Raw genomic sequence first — 18460 nt, forward strand, 5'->3', positions numbered from 1 at the left:
ACCTGGTCGAGATACAACGGATCATGTTAGGCGCGCTATTGCCCTTTTTGATTGGGCTCAGGCCACACGGTCACCGCTTGGGATGATCCTGTTGGACGCAGAGAAAGCGTTCGACAGGGTCTCCTGGAGATTTCTGTGGTCTGTCCTACAATGGAGGAGATTGTCTTTAGAATTTGTCCAAGCAATTGAGGCACTTTATGTACTACCTGAAGCTCGAATTCGTATTTCCGGACAAGAACCAAAATCATTTAGTATCAGCAAAGGCACTAGGCAGGGGTGCCCCTGCTCTCCTCTGCTATTCTCGCTATATATTGACCTTTTCCTAAATAAATTGGACGCAAGCATGAATATTAAAGCAGTAAAGGTTAACAACACTGAATATAAATCATGGGCGTATGCTGATGACACTGCAATATTTACGATTGACATAAGATCAGCTCTCCCAGTAGTAAAGGATTTAGCTGAACAAGTCGGTACTGTTTCGGGGTATAAATTAAATATCTATAAGACGCAGATTATGCATGCGGATACCCTCTTTCTGGTAGATATCCCATCCGTCCCGGTAGCTACTTATCTGGGGGTTAAGATCACAGCAGCTGTGGATTGCATACCGGAGTTAAATATTCTCCCAGTGATTGGAATTGTCAACAAGACACTGAAGAGATTAGATCACCTACATTTATCAATGCATGGACGCAGCAATGTTATCAAAATGTCGATTTTTCCAAGATTTTTATATTTGTTCTGGACTATACCTCTGGAAATCTCACCCTTTTTTTATTGCAAAAGCGGAAAGGGCATGTTTTAGATTCTTATGGGTTATCGCAGATCTAGAAGGGCAATCAAATGGATCATTCTTCCAAGTTTGAGGGGTGGATGGGGGTGTTCCTAGTCTTCTCTTGTATCACTGGGCAGCACTTTTACAACATATAAGGATACTTTTGGTAGGGGCTAAGGCAGAAGTTCCAGTGGCAGCTAGACCAACCATATAAAGTAGCGCTTGGGGATGATGCTAGACAAAGTTTAGTCAAAATTTTAGAGCTGAGCTATTATAAAAAGACCAAATTCAAGATTATTCAATCGGTTTATTCAGTTTGGAGGAAGATACAACGTAGGTTTTGGATCTCCCACATATACCCCATTTTCGGCTGGCGGTCTTTTACCGCCAATATTTCAAGACCAAATTACTTTTAGCTGGGGGAATGTAGGAATTAATGCTCTGGGGGATGTTTGCAGTGATGGTCAAATAGTCTCTTTTATGAATTTACAAGAGAAGTATGGTCTCTCTAACAGAGATTTTTTTAAATTTCTGCAGATCAGGAGCTTCCTGGGCAAAATCATGCAAGGGCTGAATGTAAATATGGGAAAAATGGCTCAGGTGGAAACAATTCGGAATAGATCTCGGATTGGGAAAATATATCAAATATTATTGGAAGGTCTCCCTGATAAGAGTATTCAGAATGCTAGATGGGAGAGAAAGTTCGGAAAGGAACGAGTGGATTTAGAGGGGTCACTGGAATTAGCTAACCAGTTCTTATTAACTGGTAGCTTGAGGAGCCAACATTTTTATGTCTGCTTTCGATTTATACTATACTCCTGTAACAGTATCTAAATGGGGAATACTTGCCCTAGTTTAGCTAAATTCCTACAGGACATTGAATCCTTTCTGAACTTGATTATTGATATCCCGGTAATATTAACAGCAGACCTAATCCTGCTGGGTGTAGAATCAAATGAGGAGGGAAACGCTTGGACAAGGTCTGAGATCGGATTTGTATTTATAGCCATGGCTATTGTGAGATTATGTTTAACTTCTCAGTGGATCAGCCCCGATTCCCCTACGTTCATCAATTGGAGATCTAGGATATTAGCTATATTTATTATGGAATCTGCTGTATATTGGTTGAGAGGGCGCAGGAGACGAGAACTGGGGCAAAAAATATCGGCTCCAATTACTAGATGGTTAGAGTAAATAAGATCTGATAACTGGTCAAAGCCTATCAAAGGTGTTTCCTCTTCTCTTATGCTTTCTACTCTTCTCGCCCTTTTTATCTCCTTTTTAATTTTTTTAATTTTTTTATCTATAATGGTCTCGCAGTTAGCCTTCCGGAATTGTATTTTGCATTGTTTGGACATATCTTGCGTTTCTTTTTTCTTGCTTTTTGTAATCCTGTATTAAGACAATACAAATTTGAATGTATTATTTGATGTTGATACTGCCATGACAAACTGTTATAATCAATAAAATAAGAAATAAAAAAAAATAAAAAAGATATTAACACCTTTCTTTCAGCATACATGCACCAATGAAAACACAGAAGTGCAAGTCAAAACCATCAATACTCCAGAGACCTCATAACAATTGCATCATTTAAAAAAAAAAAAAAAAAACCTAGAAAAGAAAAGCGGATCATCCAAATGCATCACCAAACTAAAATTATGAGCTGTGTGCGCAGACAACGTAGGAGGTCTGCCAGACTTGAATACTACATCAGCCCTATCAATGAAACATCAAACAGAAGCACAGCACTCTTCAAGATGATCATTCACTGCATTAACCTCTAGCTTTACTCACTAACCCCACACTTCACTTACAAGTTCAAAGTTTCTTCTCCAGTGCAAAATACAGAAAATCCACTGCACATCGACAGCATAGTGCTAACAATCTTTCCACTGTGCACCATCCAACAGCTACCTCACCAACATCCTCGTCGCCTTCAAAGCCATCCCCTTTGAAAACAATGTCCTACCCTCATTTGTCATCAAAACCCTCAATGGAGATGCTCTCCCCTACACCCAAGGTCCTTTCCCTGAAGCCCTAAAAACGATCAATCCTCACTCTCCTAAAGAAACCAACATTTGGCACAGATGGCATTGTCAGTTATTGGCCCATCACTATCAACCATCTACCCTTCACGAGCAAGATCCTCAAAAAAGCAATCTACACCTGACTCTGAGATCACACCAATTCCAAATGTATCTTTCACGGCTGACTGTCAGGTTTCAAAACGGTATGCACTACTGAAACAGCCACCAGTCAGGCAGTCTGATGCCCTCATAAACATGTCAATTTGGTCCTTGCCTCCTGATACTCCTCAACCTCTTGGCTGCTTTTGAATCCATTGCCCGTTGTACCCTTATTCACAGCCTGGTATCTCAAAACGGATTCACCAGAAATGTCTTCCAGTGATTCCTATCTCCTTTTCAAACTTGTAATATTATTTTCTAACTGACATCAGATCATCCAGATGGGTACCTCAAGATCACAGATGGTTCACATCATCTCATGAGTAGCCAAGAGCTCTCTCTTGTCCCATGTAATCTGTAATCATTACTCAAAACCCCTCAGAACTGCTCTCATAGTCAGCTACTTCAAAATATACCAATACAGCAATGACGCACAAGTGTTCATGAGTCTCCCCTGCTCTCAACATTTGCATCCTCAAGCACTACCTCCACGTCTTTCGCTCCTGGATGTCCACCTACCTGAAATTCAACCTCACCAAAACAGAGTTCCCCCTGCTGGCCAACAGCAGCTAGTGCACGTTTGGCTCAACAACATGAACCTGAATTGTTTTAACACCTTCAATCATACAATGGCAAATAATCCTGATATATCCTCAGCAACTGCTTCTCACTCGAGTACATTCCCTAGAAGGTAAGGCTGGCATGGTACCAGTTTATAAAAATAACTACCCTAATGAAAATGACTCCAATATGTGGCCCATAACCTCATTCTCTCGCTACTGAATGGAGATTTGACTCCATGGTCTCCGAGACTCTACACTGTCCCCAGGCTGTGGCACGACTCAAGTGCGTGAAGGAAACCAACCACATCATCCTTATCATTATAGAACTCCACTGTCTCTCCATGCCTACTCACCCCAACTTGTAGCTGGGATGTATCATCAACAAGGTCACCATAAGTGGCACCCTTGCCTTCTTGCTGTCGGACTAACCTTCCCCTGTAGCTCGCAATACAAATGCTGACAGGATATGCTAAATCAGAGAACAAGAAATGCAAGAAGGAAGAAAGCAAGGAACAAGTCTTCATTGACTCACCCAGGATACAGAACAACATTCCTGTGTCCATCAGACCTGCCCAAACCTTCCTTCAATTCATGAATATATGTGGCTTAGGCTAGGTTCACACTATATTGGCACCTGCATACATGCGCTAACACAGTGCCAGAGAAACCAAACCACTGCCTTGCCAAAACTACACCCTAAACACTGGAACAGATTCCATGTGAATCTTATACTGGTCCTCTACATTTAACTGACAGAACTGAAAATTGCCCTTTTAGCACACCACCCTTCTCTTCTCAAATAAGTGATCTCCTCATGCATTCAAAGACCACCACAAACTTGTATAACCTTTGCTACCATGCTGACAAACGCTTGGAACACCTAGACGCACTTGAGCCATGTACAAACAAGCCAGTTTGACACATGCAGACTATGTATTTCCTATTCAAACTATCAATCCACAAACCATGTCTGATCTTTCTATGACCTTGCTGTATAAGAATGCTGTATAATTCTAAAGTAAAGTAAAATCATATATTTACCATTGACTCTAGCTTTTATTATACCAAATGCTGTATTTGGAATCAGAAACATTTATATAATTCATATGCATTTCTATGCGCGATTGCTATGAAAAATATTTGATGTAAATTAAGTTTAATATATGTTTTATTGTCCTATATGGAACTAGTCATTGCGATTTTCACATTAGATAAATGGTATGTTTAATAAGCAACCTCAGGTTCTCTGTGAAAAAGACGATTTGCTTTCTGTGTTCAAACAATTTGTCCTTTAGGTTGTCTTCGGATTATTCAGAAGCAATTTGCAATCAACCTCATTAATACCATGGTTAATGTAGCATGGACTCATTGGCTGAAATCAATCGAGTGATGTGTTGCACATAAAAAGCCAATCTCTTGCATTTTCCTTTGTGTTTCAGCTGCAGTACCAGTACATTCCCCAACCAGAAGCACTAAAAACCATGCAATACTTGAGGCCGCCGGACCAAGCCATGTGGCCATCAACGCAATCTCAGCTAACATGGACTCGTATTCCAGCAGCAGAACTGCAGCACTTAAGAAGCAACCCAGTCACATGGAGGCTGCTCACTTTGGAGACCTGGGTAAGGGAAATGTATTGTCTCTAAACTCCATATCCCTATGTTGTGCTCAATTTACGCAACACTTTCACATGCCTCAGCCCTGACTGTAGGGCATCCAGGAACCTAAGACACTGTACTACAGACATTTCTTTAAACAAAATAACCATCATAACTGGGGGTGTGGCCAAGATGGCGACCTGGTGAGGCGTACTTTCCCGTCTCTCTGGTCCCGCCACTGAATCCCACAGCCATGGCACGTCAGATTGCCCAGCTTTTGTGTCTCAATACATGCCGGAGTCCTGTGGCAGGCTCCTGAACCGAAGCTGCGGCGCGGACCGCGGGAGACAAAAATCCATGGTGCGGCCCCATGCTGCAGACTGAGATCGCGGCAGAGGCCTGGCCCACGGTACGTGCAACATCAGCATACCACGCGCCCGCCGAGGTGGCAAGCAGCTGAGCAGCGCTGCTTAGGTGCAGAACTAGAGCTTGGCCCACGCAGGATGTGCTAGACCAGCCAGGAGAGTGAGGTCGCAAGAAAGAAGCACAGCCGCAGTGGTACCAGCCCGGGCCGCACCCGGATCACGCGACGACCGGGGCTTCGGAAACAGACACTATACAGAGCAGGCTAGTCTGGCACTGTCTCGAGGGGGCTGAGTCATCGTTGTCTGAAGCTGAGGTGAGTTGTGCACAGGGGCCACACCGGAGCAGTTGTGACGAACAGGCCTTCAAGCGCAGCTGAAACACACAGGGCGGATCTTACTGCGATCCAGGTGGAGGCTGATTGGGGATGAACCCTAAGCTGAACCTTGAGACGATGCCGTTAAATGTATGTCACCACAGCACTGTGAATGTAAATGAGAAATGGAATGTACCTGAGCTGTACCAAGCTGTGCCTATCAGCGAAGAGGCACACGAGCATGGGCGTATTGATAGAAAACTTACTTGCCTTTGATGTCCACGATGAGACGTGAGAAACACAGTGGTGTTGAAAATAACACATAGATGCCTGAAGGTTTTCCGAGGAACACGGGTGAAGTGAAGAAACAAAATGGCGTCCTTAGCGTGACGTGCATGGCTACGTCAGAGATGTCTGGAAGAGTGGAACACCATAATAACAACCATTAGTATATTAAAGAAGGCCGCCAAGTGCATGTAGACATCGAGCGTCACCGTTGCTGAGTAACGGTTGAAGACAGTAGGACGAAGGCGGTTGGCTGGTTGTTGACAGTTGTGACAGTTGCGCCTGTCAGGTGAGGAGAATGTGGCAATCAGCTGTAAACGTTGTAATGTCTAGGAACAGCAAAAAAAAAATATATTCATTTGTTTCTTACCGCGTTCTCACTTAACATAGGTTCATGAACGTACAGCGCACCTCAGTAGGCTGGACTATGACCGTTGATACAGTTGCAGTAAGAGCTGTGAAGAAATGCGCATCCAGTTCCAGACGTCTTGATAACTCAATATAACCAATATAAATTGTCCATGAATTCGCTGTAAATTTCACTCGCCCGATTAATTTCACGGGTGGAACTTGATTTCAACTCCATGCGCTGGGCAGGGTTTCTTCAATTTCCACATAAAATCAGTTTTTTTTAGTAGTTCCCTTATTCCCTCAGATTAGCAACGCTCCTCCTCACACTTCACTGACCTTGCGAAAGAGTGGCTGACACCTTATCTTGCTGTGGATTGAATTCCTCACTTAAGTGTAACTCATTAATAACTTCAGACGATGGTGTCCTTCTTGCACGTTGGCTCGGCTGCATTGGAAGCTCGTCGCCAATTTGTAAAGAAGACAACTCGAGGAAGGAGTAAAACTGTGGTTTATTTATAACTTGCAACACAGTGTAAAGTGAGTCAGCGAGGAGATCCGAGAGGAGCGTCTTTTTGCAGTCATCATCAGCTGTGGTCTGGCAACATTCCATTAACGCTCAGCTGATGACAGGGTGGGGAAGTGTAACTCATTAATAACTTCAGACGATGGTGTCCTTGCACGCTGGCTCGGCTGTGTTAAAAGCTCATCGCCAATTTGTAAAGAAGACAACTCGAGGAAGGAGTAAAACTGTAGTTTATTGATAACTTCCAACACAGTGTAAAGTGGGTCAGTGACTAGACCAGAGAGGAGCGTCCGGTTGCAGTCATCAGCTGTGGTCTGGCAACATTCCAGAACACTCAGCTGATGACAGGGAGGAGGGTGGGGAAGGGTGGCGAGAGGGGACAAAAGGGAGTGGGTAAACACTACAGAGGGATAGGCTTTGGCAACGGTCGCAGGGGCCCACACCCAATGATTGGAGAGTGATCTCTCATGCGCTGCTGCAGCCGGCCCTGCAGCCGTCCTTGAAAGCCTGGTGGATGCCGGCCAGTCCAAGGGTGAGCGGCATGTCCGAGAAAGTTTCTGGCAAGGAGGAGGATGAAAGCGAGAACAAGCGTCCCGCCCCAATGGATCGTCCGGAGGTCAGCACGCACCGGGCCTGCGGCAGCTATATTAGCCTCACCAGGTCAGAACTCCAAAGAGGTCCATGCTGTGGGACGGCCTCGGGTGAAACAGCGATGGTCACTGGGGTAAAGCCTGGGCCCCCCCCCCCCTTGTTATTGCTTACCCGGCCTACAGAGTGGCCCATGGCGCAACTGTGACTCCAGGAAAGTGGATACCTCTTCCCTAACTGAACCTAGGCAGTCAAGAGCCTCAAAGTGGTCCCTGCTGGGGAACGTCCCAAGGAGAAACAGCAATGGACATGAGAGCATAGCCTAGGTCCCTTCCTCAGTACTGTTCAGCTGGCATAACAGAGTATACCTTGATGCAATTGCGACCCTGGGAGAGCGACTCCCTCCCTCCCTCACTGCATCTGGGTGGTCAAGATTCCAGGTGCTTCCCCTAGGGATTGCCAAAGAGAGGAACGAACCTAGCCCGGGGGCACCTGCTCCCTCTATGCCTAGATAGCGGCTACCAGAGCCAAAAAGGATCGCACCTTAAAAGAAATGCTCTCCAGACCGCCGGGAGGCATGGCCGGGGAATGTCCCCCTGTGCTGACCACACAACACATGAGGAAGAGGTTCCAGAGGGGCGGGTAACCCTATCGTTCCTGGAATCCCTGTTTACTGCTCTTGGGGACAACCTGCAAGATGTCAAAAGAGACCTCTCCTCAGACATCCGGGAAATCGGTAGAGGATCACTAGACCGGACCCGCATAATCACGAAGGGCCAACAAGCAGCCATTGAATCTATCCCTGGTGCACTGGCAAAACCTGACACACCTTAACGCTGATGGGCATGCACATTGACAATCAGCTTGGCGGGGAAGATTGGTCACAACACGACCCCCAAATTGGACACTTGGACTGTAGACTGTAAGTTTTCTCTGTTTGTCTTTATTATTTCTTCTTGGTTAACACAGTTGTGGGAGGCTTGTTAGTATTGGAGAGTCACTCGTGCTCACCACACACACAGTTCCTTACGCATACATTGCTGACGAAACCCTGGGCCGATAAGTCAGGACCTAGAAGCGACATGATTTCCATGGCCAAGAACGCTCCGCTTACGCCAGGCTCCCCCAATGGCTCGCCCACTTAAGGTTATCACCCTAAATGTTAAGGGGCTCAATAGCTAAAGTAAACGCAGGACTGTCTTCTCCTACTTGGAGAGCACGGGGCTGACGTATGCTTGCTCCAAGAGACACATCTCCTCCCGCACGACTATCATAGGCTTAGATCCTGCTCTTTCCCTCACCAATTTTTCTCCTCCACACGCACCAAAACAGCAGTAGTAGCGCTTCTATTCTCACACACCTTTTAGAGGGACAACAGGCACCAAATCGGCAGAGGTGAAAGGCCTCCTCGCATAACACTTGACCCTTGGGCAATGTTCCCTAGTAGTGGCATCCAGATACGCCCCAAAGAAGGGCCAAGAAACGTTCATACAAGCTGCGCTCAAGGAGGTCCTCTCCTCCCATGATCGAACTGTTCTTGTAGGCGGAGACTTTAACTTAGTACTAGATAATGTCCTTGACCGGTCCTCATCCAGATTTGGGCATACGGGAGCACTCTCAGAGGAGGAACACCGGGAACTTAGGGAGATGGGCCTTCACGACATCTGTAGAGAATTACATCCCTAGGCTAGGGAATATTCCCACCTACTGCACGCACACAAAACATGAGAGATTAGATTTCTTTTTCGGTACAAAGGACGTCCTCAACCTAACCTCGGACGTTAAGCTGTTCCCGGCAGTTCTATCAGACCTCTCTATGGTCCACTGACACTCAACTCTCCACCCACACGACGATCTACACATTCTTGTTGGTTACGGGACACTCTACTGCAGCGCCCTGAAGTTGGGAAACAAGTGGGGCAAGCCATCTTTAATTACCTAGAGTTAAATGACACCCCAGAGGTATCCACTGCAACACTCTGGGAGTCCTTAAAGTCGGTCATCCGTAGGGATTTCAACGCTATCTCAGCTGCGGATAATAACATTTGCAAAGGAGAGAGAGATGCCCTGACGAGGCGCGTGAAGGAACTAGATGGCATTCACCAAAGCACAGGGGTGCCAAGAATTTGGTGGCAATTGCACGCGCACAGTTAGCGAATATCGACTTAGACAAAGCAGAATATGCAGCACTTCCACTACGTCACATTTACTTAATGGGAGGGGATAAATGCGGCCGTCTGTTGGCTCACCAACGGCGCACTAGACTGCAAAATATGGGAGTTCACACACTTCGAGACACAACTGGGACGGACATCAGAGGATGCCCTGATTGCTGAGTCCTTTTGAGACTTTCACGCTGACTTGTATACAGACCAGCAGTTGGACCCTGTGGTCGATGCACCCTATCTTGAAGGAGCTCAAATCACATCGCGTATCTCAGAGCAGTCAGGGGCCCTGGAACAAGATATTAGGGTAGAGGAGGTCATCACGGTAATCTTGCGACTAAAACAGTAGCAATCTCTGGGACATGACTGGGTTTCACCACTTTTTTATACAACGTTTTGCCCTATACTTGCACCGTTCCTGACCTGATTCTTTAACTCCTTCTTGGCCCAAGGCGCTATCCCCGCCTTGATGTTGACTGCCCTTGTGACAGTAATCCCCAAACCCAGCAAGGACTGGCAGCTGTGCAGCTCATACCGCCCACTTTCGATCCTGAATGTGTAACTCAAACTATTCACCTGCATTCTGTGACTAGAATTGGCTCCTACATGCCAGCTATCATAGACCCAGACCAAACGGGCTTTATTCCACAACGTCAAACGAGTGATAGCACAAAAAGGGTCTTGCACACTATAGAGAAGGCCTCGTGCACAAAAGGTGAGTTCATGCTCCTGACGGTCGACACCGAGAAGGCGTTTGACAGAGTCCACGACCCTTTTTAGAACAAGTGTTGGCGCACTTCGGGGTAGCCGAAAGATTTTACACCTGAATACTCAACTGCTACCACCTCCCCATAGCATCTCTAAGAGTTAACAGCCACACATCCACACCCTTCCCCATCAACAGAGGCACTGGGCAGGGGTGCCCCCCTGTCTCCCCTGCTGTTTTCTCCTTACATGGAGCCTCTGGCCCAGAGGGGATCACATTAATCTCGCAATTACTAGCACATTGTTTGGAGGTAAACAACATCAAATCAGCCTTTATGCGGATGATGTTTTAGATACCCTAGATAGACCCACCTGCTTTTCTCACCGAACTTGAAGCGTTTGGCCTCGCCTCAGGCTTCCGTGTAAACGTTGCTAAGTCCCAGACCTTGAGTCTCTCTTTATCTCATGAGACAGAATCCCAACTCGCAGCTCAGTTTCCTATAGAGTGGACTAAGAATTTGGTCCCCTACTTGGGCATCCAACTAGCGCCCTCTCTCCAGAAAACTATTGACATTAACTACTGATCCCTACGTAAGCACACAGAACTAGAATTAACCAGGTGAGGTAGTCTCCAGACATCATGGCTTTGAAGAATTGCAGCGCTTGAAATGACTATCCTTCCCAAGATCCCCCTACAGCCTCTGGCAGGGATGCTCCATAAGCTACAGGCGGAATTCCACCTTTTATTTTGGGCCGGGAAGAAACCAGAGATGCAAAGAGTGGTTGGCTACCTCCCCCCACGTGACGGGGGTTTGGTTATACCTAACCTCTAATTATACTTTCACGCTACCCAACTACGATACCTGGTTGGAATAAGGCTGAATCCGAGCATCACTAGCTATTCCGAGACCAGGCAGTGGCCGGAACCTCCTTATGTAAGATTACTCTCTTGAAGAAACCACACCGCCCCCAGAACCTATATCTCACCATCACTAAGGTGACTATGGATACATGGGATCGTGTAGTACATGCTATGGATTGTCCTCCTTCCACTCCCAGCTGTACCCCTTATTCGTTAACCCAGATTTTTCTCCCGGGAATAACCCGGGTGCGTTCCCAGCTTGGCAGCAGACCAGTTGCCACACCACAGGGTACATGATAGATGAAGGGGTAATTCCCTTCTCACAGCTACGTTCAGACTTTAACCTCCCTGAGACGGAACGCTTACATTACCTGTAACTCCGTCACTAGATCCTACATCCCGACAATAAGGCCACAACTCAGTGGCACCTTACGGCCTATGAAAAATGGCTGATCACGAAAACCTCTGATAAGAGAACTATCTCTGACCTGTATGCCTTTTCACTCCAACCCATGAGGCACACACACAAACCTAACCAAATACGATGGGAAAGGGAGATTGAGAGGCAACTGTCCGATTCAGACTGGGGGAAGATTTACCGAAGAGCCCGTCACACAGCTCGCCATACGGCCCTCACCGAAACATTCACTAAAGTAGTGATATACTGGTACCGCACCCCCGAGAGATTGCACAGGATCGTCCTATCCAAAAGAAAGAACTGCTGGAGGGGCTGCAGGATGGCGGGCTCTTTGACATACCTCCTGTGGGATTGCCCACAGATTCAAACATATTGGACACAAACACTTAATGAGATTGATTGCCATCTAGACACCCAACTCCCCAGAAATCCCTCTTATATACTGTTAGGCCTCCCTAATCCTCTTACCCCTAAAATCATTCCGAGGGCGCCCAATCGGACTTGTGCTGGGGCAGCCATACAAAACATTCTCTCACATTGGGGAAACAAAACATACACCCACCCATTTAGGATGACTCCACCGCCTATGGTACATCCTTGGAATGGAAAGAATCACACTCATCACTACAAACAATGAGTTATCCTACGATGACCTATAGCAACCATACATTTCCCTTCTTTCCCAAGACTTTCGAGAACTCAAATGCCCTAAATATCTTTGCATTCTGCGGCTTTCAGAACTTTATGTAACCTGTGTTCAGGGATGACTCCATGATACCAATTGAACACTGGGCTGAACAGTCATGATGGGAATTGAGTGTGTTGGGGGTGTAGGAGTAGGACAGGGTGTTATATCTGTTTACTTGTTGGCTTATTACACGCAGGACCTCCGCCTGGTGAACCAGATGTATATGTTGTATGCTGCTTGACATTTATCCTGCAGGTTGGCTTAAAGATTAAAAAGGTTTGAACCATAAACTAAATAATCAAGCATATACAGAAGTCTTACACCCTTTTAACCTGCAATTCCCAGGGTGTTTTATGTTCATTGAAAAAACATCACAGTACTATAAAAAAGAATCTGCCCACACCAAATGAGCTAAACTCTCACAAACTTCTTCACTCTAATGAATACTGTCCAGTACTAGCTATGCTCGTATTTCTAGATGTCATAGATGTCACAACGCAATACCCTCAGTCATGAGCACACGTGAGGCACATTGAATACTGGTGCTTATCAGCATTAAAGGTTCTTTCCTCTTGAAGGCATCAGAACTCCTTTGTAGAATATTTGTTGTATGTTTTGTATTGCACACATAAACTGCACTTCAGAGTGATATCCAGCCCTTTTAATACTTTTGGAAAGTGTATGTACTTTGAATCTTAAAAAGTAAGATTATACCTAAAAACCCCAAGCAATAGAACAAAATGCACATGCTTAAGAAACTAGTATATATGAAGAAAGTTCCTTCAGGACTCCGATTAAAAGTGGGGTAAAGTAGAAACATTAGGAATGTACTTTTGAGTTTTTAAATAACATTGCTGCTCTTAAGAGTATGCTTTTAATTAAGATTTTTGTGAAAAGCATTTGTGATTCCAAAATTCATTTTTAGTAGCACCTGATATTGACTGATGTAGGATCTAGAAACTCCCCAGATTGGCAGTTTAGTTGGATATTCCATGACATGGTTAGTCTTTTAAGTTGTGGGAGGAGAAACAAATGGCTAGGTTCTGTTTTATCAATGTTTGTTTAATACAACAATGCAGCGTGGGTTATACGCAGTTTACATTGCAGCGAGCCGAGCATGGTGATTTCAAGCACCTGCTTCCATGGAGGTCGTGGGGAGGACGCTTGGTAAATTACATAGTAGTAAACTGGCTGTTGCCTATAACAAAGATGGTTGTTTGTCTGGTACATCCAGAGAGAGACTGGTGCAGATTGAAAACTGAAGATTGTCATGCTTTATTTGAAATAAACAAGTGCACACATTTTAGCGACAAATGTAGAATAGTGTAGGAAACTAAGATGAACAGCTACGGGTACAGCCAATGAAGATGTATTATAACATTTTCGTATTGTTCCCACTGCTTTGTCACTTGTTGATCGGCACAATTATAATCCTTGTTGCAAAAAAACACAAAGATGCGAATTTGAATACATTTTCAGAAGTGTTTTAATCGTAACTAGTCTGTGATGCCTTGTGCATACAATGCTTGCTAATCCCACTCAATGGCCATCAATTTCAAACTAGAAACTTGTCTTACTCATATCTGCCTAGCTGGGTTTGCCTAGTACAGTGGTGCTGCACTATTTCACATTTAAGATTACATTGTCAAAGCAGCACGGGTTGATCAATAAACACTGAGAGCTCGTATTGCTGCTGCAGTGGCCACGCAATGGAAGCTGTCCTTACAGCAGTAGCATCAGACGGCATCTACTTTTAGCATCACACCGGGAGCAGTCCTTGCTGCTGTGACATCTCATTAAACATTGTTCTTACTGCAGTGAAATCACACCCGGTCCAGCTTTCTCTTGTTTGTTTACTTAGCTTTAGCTGGCCCAGAATGTTATAAACTTCTATATGTGGACTGACTGAAAAAGTGGGGTTGGGATGGGCAGTTTGTAGCTCTGGAGCATCCTCTTCAAGGCCACCCTAAGTGGCACCCCTGGCTAGCTGGCTGTCAGACTAACATTCTCCAGCAGATCTAGACACACACCCAGACATGATATGCCAGGTCAGAGGTTAAGATGCGCAAGAAAGAAGAAAACAAGAAGAGTATTCATCTAATCACCTAGAATATTGAGCAACATTTCTGTGTCTTGCCCCCAACCAACCTAAAATTCATGGATGTGTGCGCCTTTGGCTAGGTTCACACAATATATACACCTACATACACACATACATTAAGAGTGCCAGAGACTTTCAGCTGAACAACCACCTTGCCAAAACTAAACCCCAAACTCTAGACCAAAATCCATGTGAGTTATAGACTAGTCCTCACCATTTAAATGACAGAACTGAAAATTGACCTTTAAATACACCATCCTCTCTAGGTCTCGCCTAAGCAGTGCGCATACGCTGCTCTATGGAGCGAGCAGCGGCGCGCGTGGTAATTGAAAACAAATGGCCTGTGTGCCGCTGCTCACTCTTGTGGAAGCCAGCACAAGCACGAGTGCTTCGCTGGGCTTTTTTTTTAATTCCTTTTAGCGCGCACGCATGCTCCACTCCCGGGCTTGTATTTTTTTGCCTCAATATTGTGTACGTTATTGAGCGGAAAATAGACATGAGAGCTCCGTGGGCCACTCTTAACTCCGTCATATGAGCGTGACAAGTCTTCTCATTTTCCAACCAGTTTCCTTAATTAACCAAATGGTTCATGCCTTCTTCCCATCTCATTGCTAAATTATCCATAACGAAGCTGAAGACAAAATTGTTTTGGGAAAAAACATTCCCTCTTGTTTAGGTATCACCACGATGATAAACAACAGCAACACGCTCTGATTTATTAAATCATTTTGAGGGGAGATTTCGACAGGGAATTAGTGTTTTTTACAATGGTATAAAACGAGCTGTCTCGCAACCTTGTTTTAGCACTCAGTAATGGTTGCAGTCTTACGGGAAAGTTAGCAGTTTGTTGGCCTAAACAGATGGCTTTGTGGCCATCTAGTGGTGCATTTTGAGATTGCGGCTGGATTATTGGAAATTTGGTGTTGATTACCGCCAATGTGAGACCCCGTATAAAGGCAGACATATCACAGTGTTTAAGAATGTTACTGAATATTTCCTGAAGAAAAATATTAAGCTACATATATAGCAAGAATCCTTACTCCTTATTTGTAGCTCATATTTGCTTTTATCACTCTCTTAAGGTCCGAATAAACGAAAGCTATCTTTTCTGTGCACCTCATGGCTGTGCATTTATACTGTGTGCCTCTACTGTCACTGTATTTCAGCTATTGGCACGCATTTGCTTTTTATGGTTTTTGAATTTAAATAACAATGTTGACAAAGGCTGCACACCTAAGCAATCAGACTGAAGTTAAGGCATCGGTTTTACGAATAATGATCTGATAGAGACTACTAGCCGCAGATTCCTTTACGTAGAATTATCCCCAGGCGTGAGACTGGATCCGGAAACTTTTTGCCACAGCATCCCTGCGCGCCAGGGGCGGGGCGACACCACGCGACTCCGCCCTGGCGTCGTCCGCGTACGTGACGTCAGCGAGGTCACATAAGACTCGCCCCGGCACGCCCACATCAGTTTTTTCCTTTTCCGCATGAAACGCGGATCCGTTCCTTGCTACGGGCCTCTTTCTTCCATTCTTGTTTTTTGGGTGGAACAGTGTGCGAATGCCTTTGGGCTTTAAAACTTGCACGTTTTGTGGGTGTCTTATGTCTGCGACGGTTGCTCACCTCATCTGCATGTGGTGTTTGGGGGAGGATCACGGCACCTCAGATTGTGCGGCGTGCCAAAAGTTGAAGCCGAAGTCGCGGCGGGAGCGCCGCATGAAACTTCGCTCGGCGTGTCTCTCCAGGCCGACGTCCTCCCCTCGGTCTGCTTCGGCGGACGGCTTCAGGTCCGACCGTGGTCGTCGTCCTTGCCTTTCTCCGATGTCACGTGAGGGTCGCTTCCCGATGGGTAAGTGTCGCAGTTCGTCTCCCGGGGCTGGTCTTCGGCCTACCGGGGGCGTGGACTCTCCACGTGTGATGCGGCCCCGCGTGTCGTCCTATCCACCGTTTCCCGGTGCTGGGGTGTTGAGAGTCCAGATGGAGACTTACGCGGCAGCTTTGCAGGCCTCGCTAGCGTCTCCTCCTCCTTCCCCTCCTGGGGGCGTCGACGGAGCCCTCGCCCTGCGCAGGGCCTTCCGTGGCGCCATCGGCGGCTCTGGCCCCGGCGCCGACTGAGTCGGATCCAGGCTTGGAGGATGTGGTGCTATTGGGGTGCGGCTCCTCTGGGGCACCTCCTTCAGGCCACGGCGTCTCTGCCTCGCCGCAAACTCCTGCGGGGTCCCTGTGGTGTTGCCGGAAGTCGCCAGGGCTCGGGTCGCAACCCCGAGCCCCTCTCGGTCCCTTGGCAGGGTGGTCCTGTCTAAGGCCGAGGTGACGCTATTACGGCGCCGGCAGCAGCTGGTCTGTGCGAAGCCACAGGGGTCGGTGGACTCTCCTCGTCACGCTCCGGGTCGAGGGCAGACCCCTCACCCCTCTTCGGGCCCCTCTCGTACCTCCTCACAGGCAGCTGCCTCGTTGGAGGGCGAGTCAGAGGCTGTATCATCCCTGGCGCCGCCACAGGGGTTGCCGGGCGACCTTCGACTCCTCCTGGGCCACGGCCGGTGGAGGGCTTCGGCCCCCTCCCTGGGCCCGTCCCGTTCCCCCATGCAGGTGGTTGCCTCGATGGGGGTCAGGCTGGGGCTGCTCCACCTCTACTCTGGTACCCAGTGCGGGGTGACTTGGAGGTCCCTTGCCCGGTGACGCCGGATGGCGCTGGTGTCCTGCCTCCAGCAGCGGACTCGAAGGCTCCGCGCGGGGGTCATTCCGCGGATTCGTCTTCAGATGCTCCTTCTTCTCCGGAGGCAGGCTGCATCTTGGTCTCGTCCTCCCCGGAGACTGGACCTTTGTGGTGTCTTTTTACCAGCGTTGACGGGCGGCTCCCTGCCCTTCCTGAGCCAGAGGAGTCCGTTGGAAGAGTTGCAGGTCCCTCATTCTTCAGCTCATTCTGACTTCCAGGTCTGGCCCTTGCTCGCCCCGCTTGGCCTCAGGGACGGCGGCCTTAGTTTGCAGCCGTCGCCCACGGAGGAGCTGCTTTCTCCACCGCGGGGCCCTACGGACGCGGGTGCGGCCTTCGCTCACGCGATGTCCACGGCTGTGGGCATCCTACGCATGGGTAACCTGGTGGCACAGTTTCCGGCGGACCATCTGTTGGAGGTCCTCCACCAGGGCTCTGGTGGGAGCGAAATCTTGCTTCCCTTTGAAGGTTCGCTCCTTTCTGCCTTGACGGGGGCTTGGAGGCGTCCTGCCTCCAGGGGACCCGGTGCCTCCGCATCTTCTGCATCTGCACCTTCCGACACCGCGTGACCCGACGTGCCTGTCCCTTCACCCCTCAGCCGCAAGCCCCCTTTTGTGGACTGCTTTTCCCTCCCTGCCGCCCCTGTTGACTCCACCGTCCAGAGAGGCCCGCTGGCTGGACACTTGGGGCCGCAACATTTTTGCCTCGACCAGCGCGGCCCTGCGGGCCCTTAACACCTTGTGTGTCCTGGCTCGGGCCTCCTCTTGTTTGTGGGACTTGGCTGAGTCTCTGGGGTCTGCAGCGTCCCAGGAGTCTGCTCAGGTGGATTTGCGACATCATGCCTTGGATGGCCAGGAGCTTGCAGCGTTTATTCTCCGCTCCGCTCTGGACATCTCTGAGGCGCTGGGCTGGGCCATGGCTTCCTCGATCGCTCTCGGTCGCCATGCTTGGCTTCGGGACGGCGTTTTCCCTGAAAATATTCGGGAGAGGCTCATTGATCTCCCATTTGATGGCAGTCTGTTGTTCCATGCCCCGGCCGACTCCGCCATCCAGAGGCGCTTGGCAGGGCTCCGTCCTCCTCCCCCTCCGTCCCCTCCTCAGTGACTTCTTAGTTAGGGTTGCTTTTTTTCTGTCCGCTTACGTCCCTCCTTGGGACTTTGGCATTGTTGGCTGCTGGATGGCCCTTTTGTTGTTGTGTGTGAGTTCTACAGGCGTTGTTGCGCAGACTTGGCCCTGAGGTTGGGCCGTCTG

At 47.7% G+C, this 18460-nt stretch overlaps 1 protein-coding gene across 3 annotated transcripts in view; it reads left to right on the plus strand.

Moving 5' to 3' along the window:
• The window catches only part of AKAP10 (A-kinase anchoring protein 10), a 505176-nt gene that overhangs the window by 114962 nt on the left and 371754 nt on the right, over positions 1 to 18460 (plus strand). For all 3 annotated transcript variants that reach the window (XM_085649331.1, XM_085649332.1, XM_085649333.1), the window contains exon 3: positions 4970 to 5152. In XM_085649331.1, coding sequence (XP_085505457.1) covers positions 4970 to 5152 — 183 coding nt within the window. The remainder of the gene's footprint in view (positions 1 to 4969; positions 5153 to 18460) is intronic.

Source organism: Triturus cristatus, chromosome 3_2 (genome assembly GCF_964204655.1).
Source record: "Triturus cristatus chromosome 3_2, aTriCri1.1, whole genome shotgun sequence".
Taxonomy (NCBI): Eukaryota; Metazoa; Chordata; class Amphibia; order Caudata; family Salamandridae; genus Triturus; species Triturus cristatus.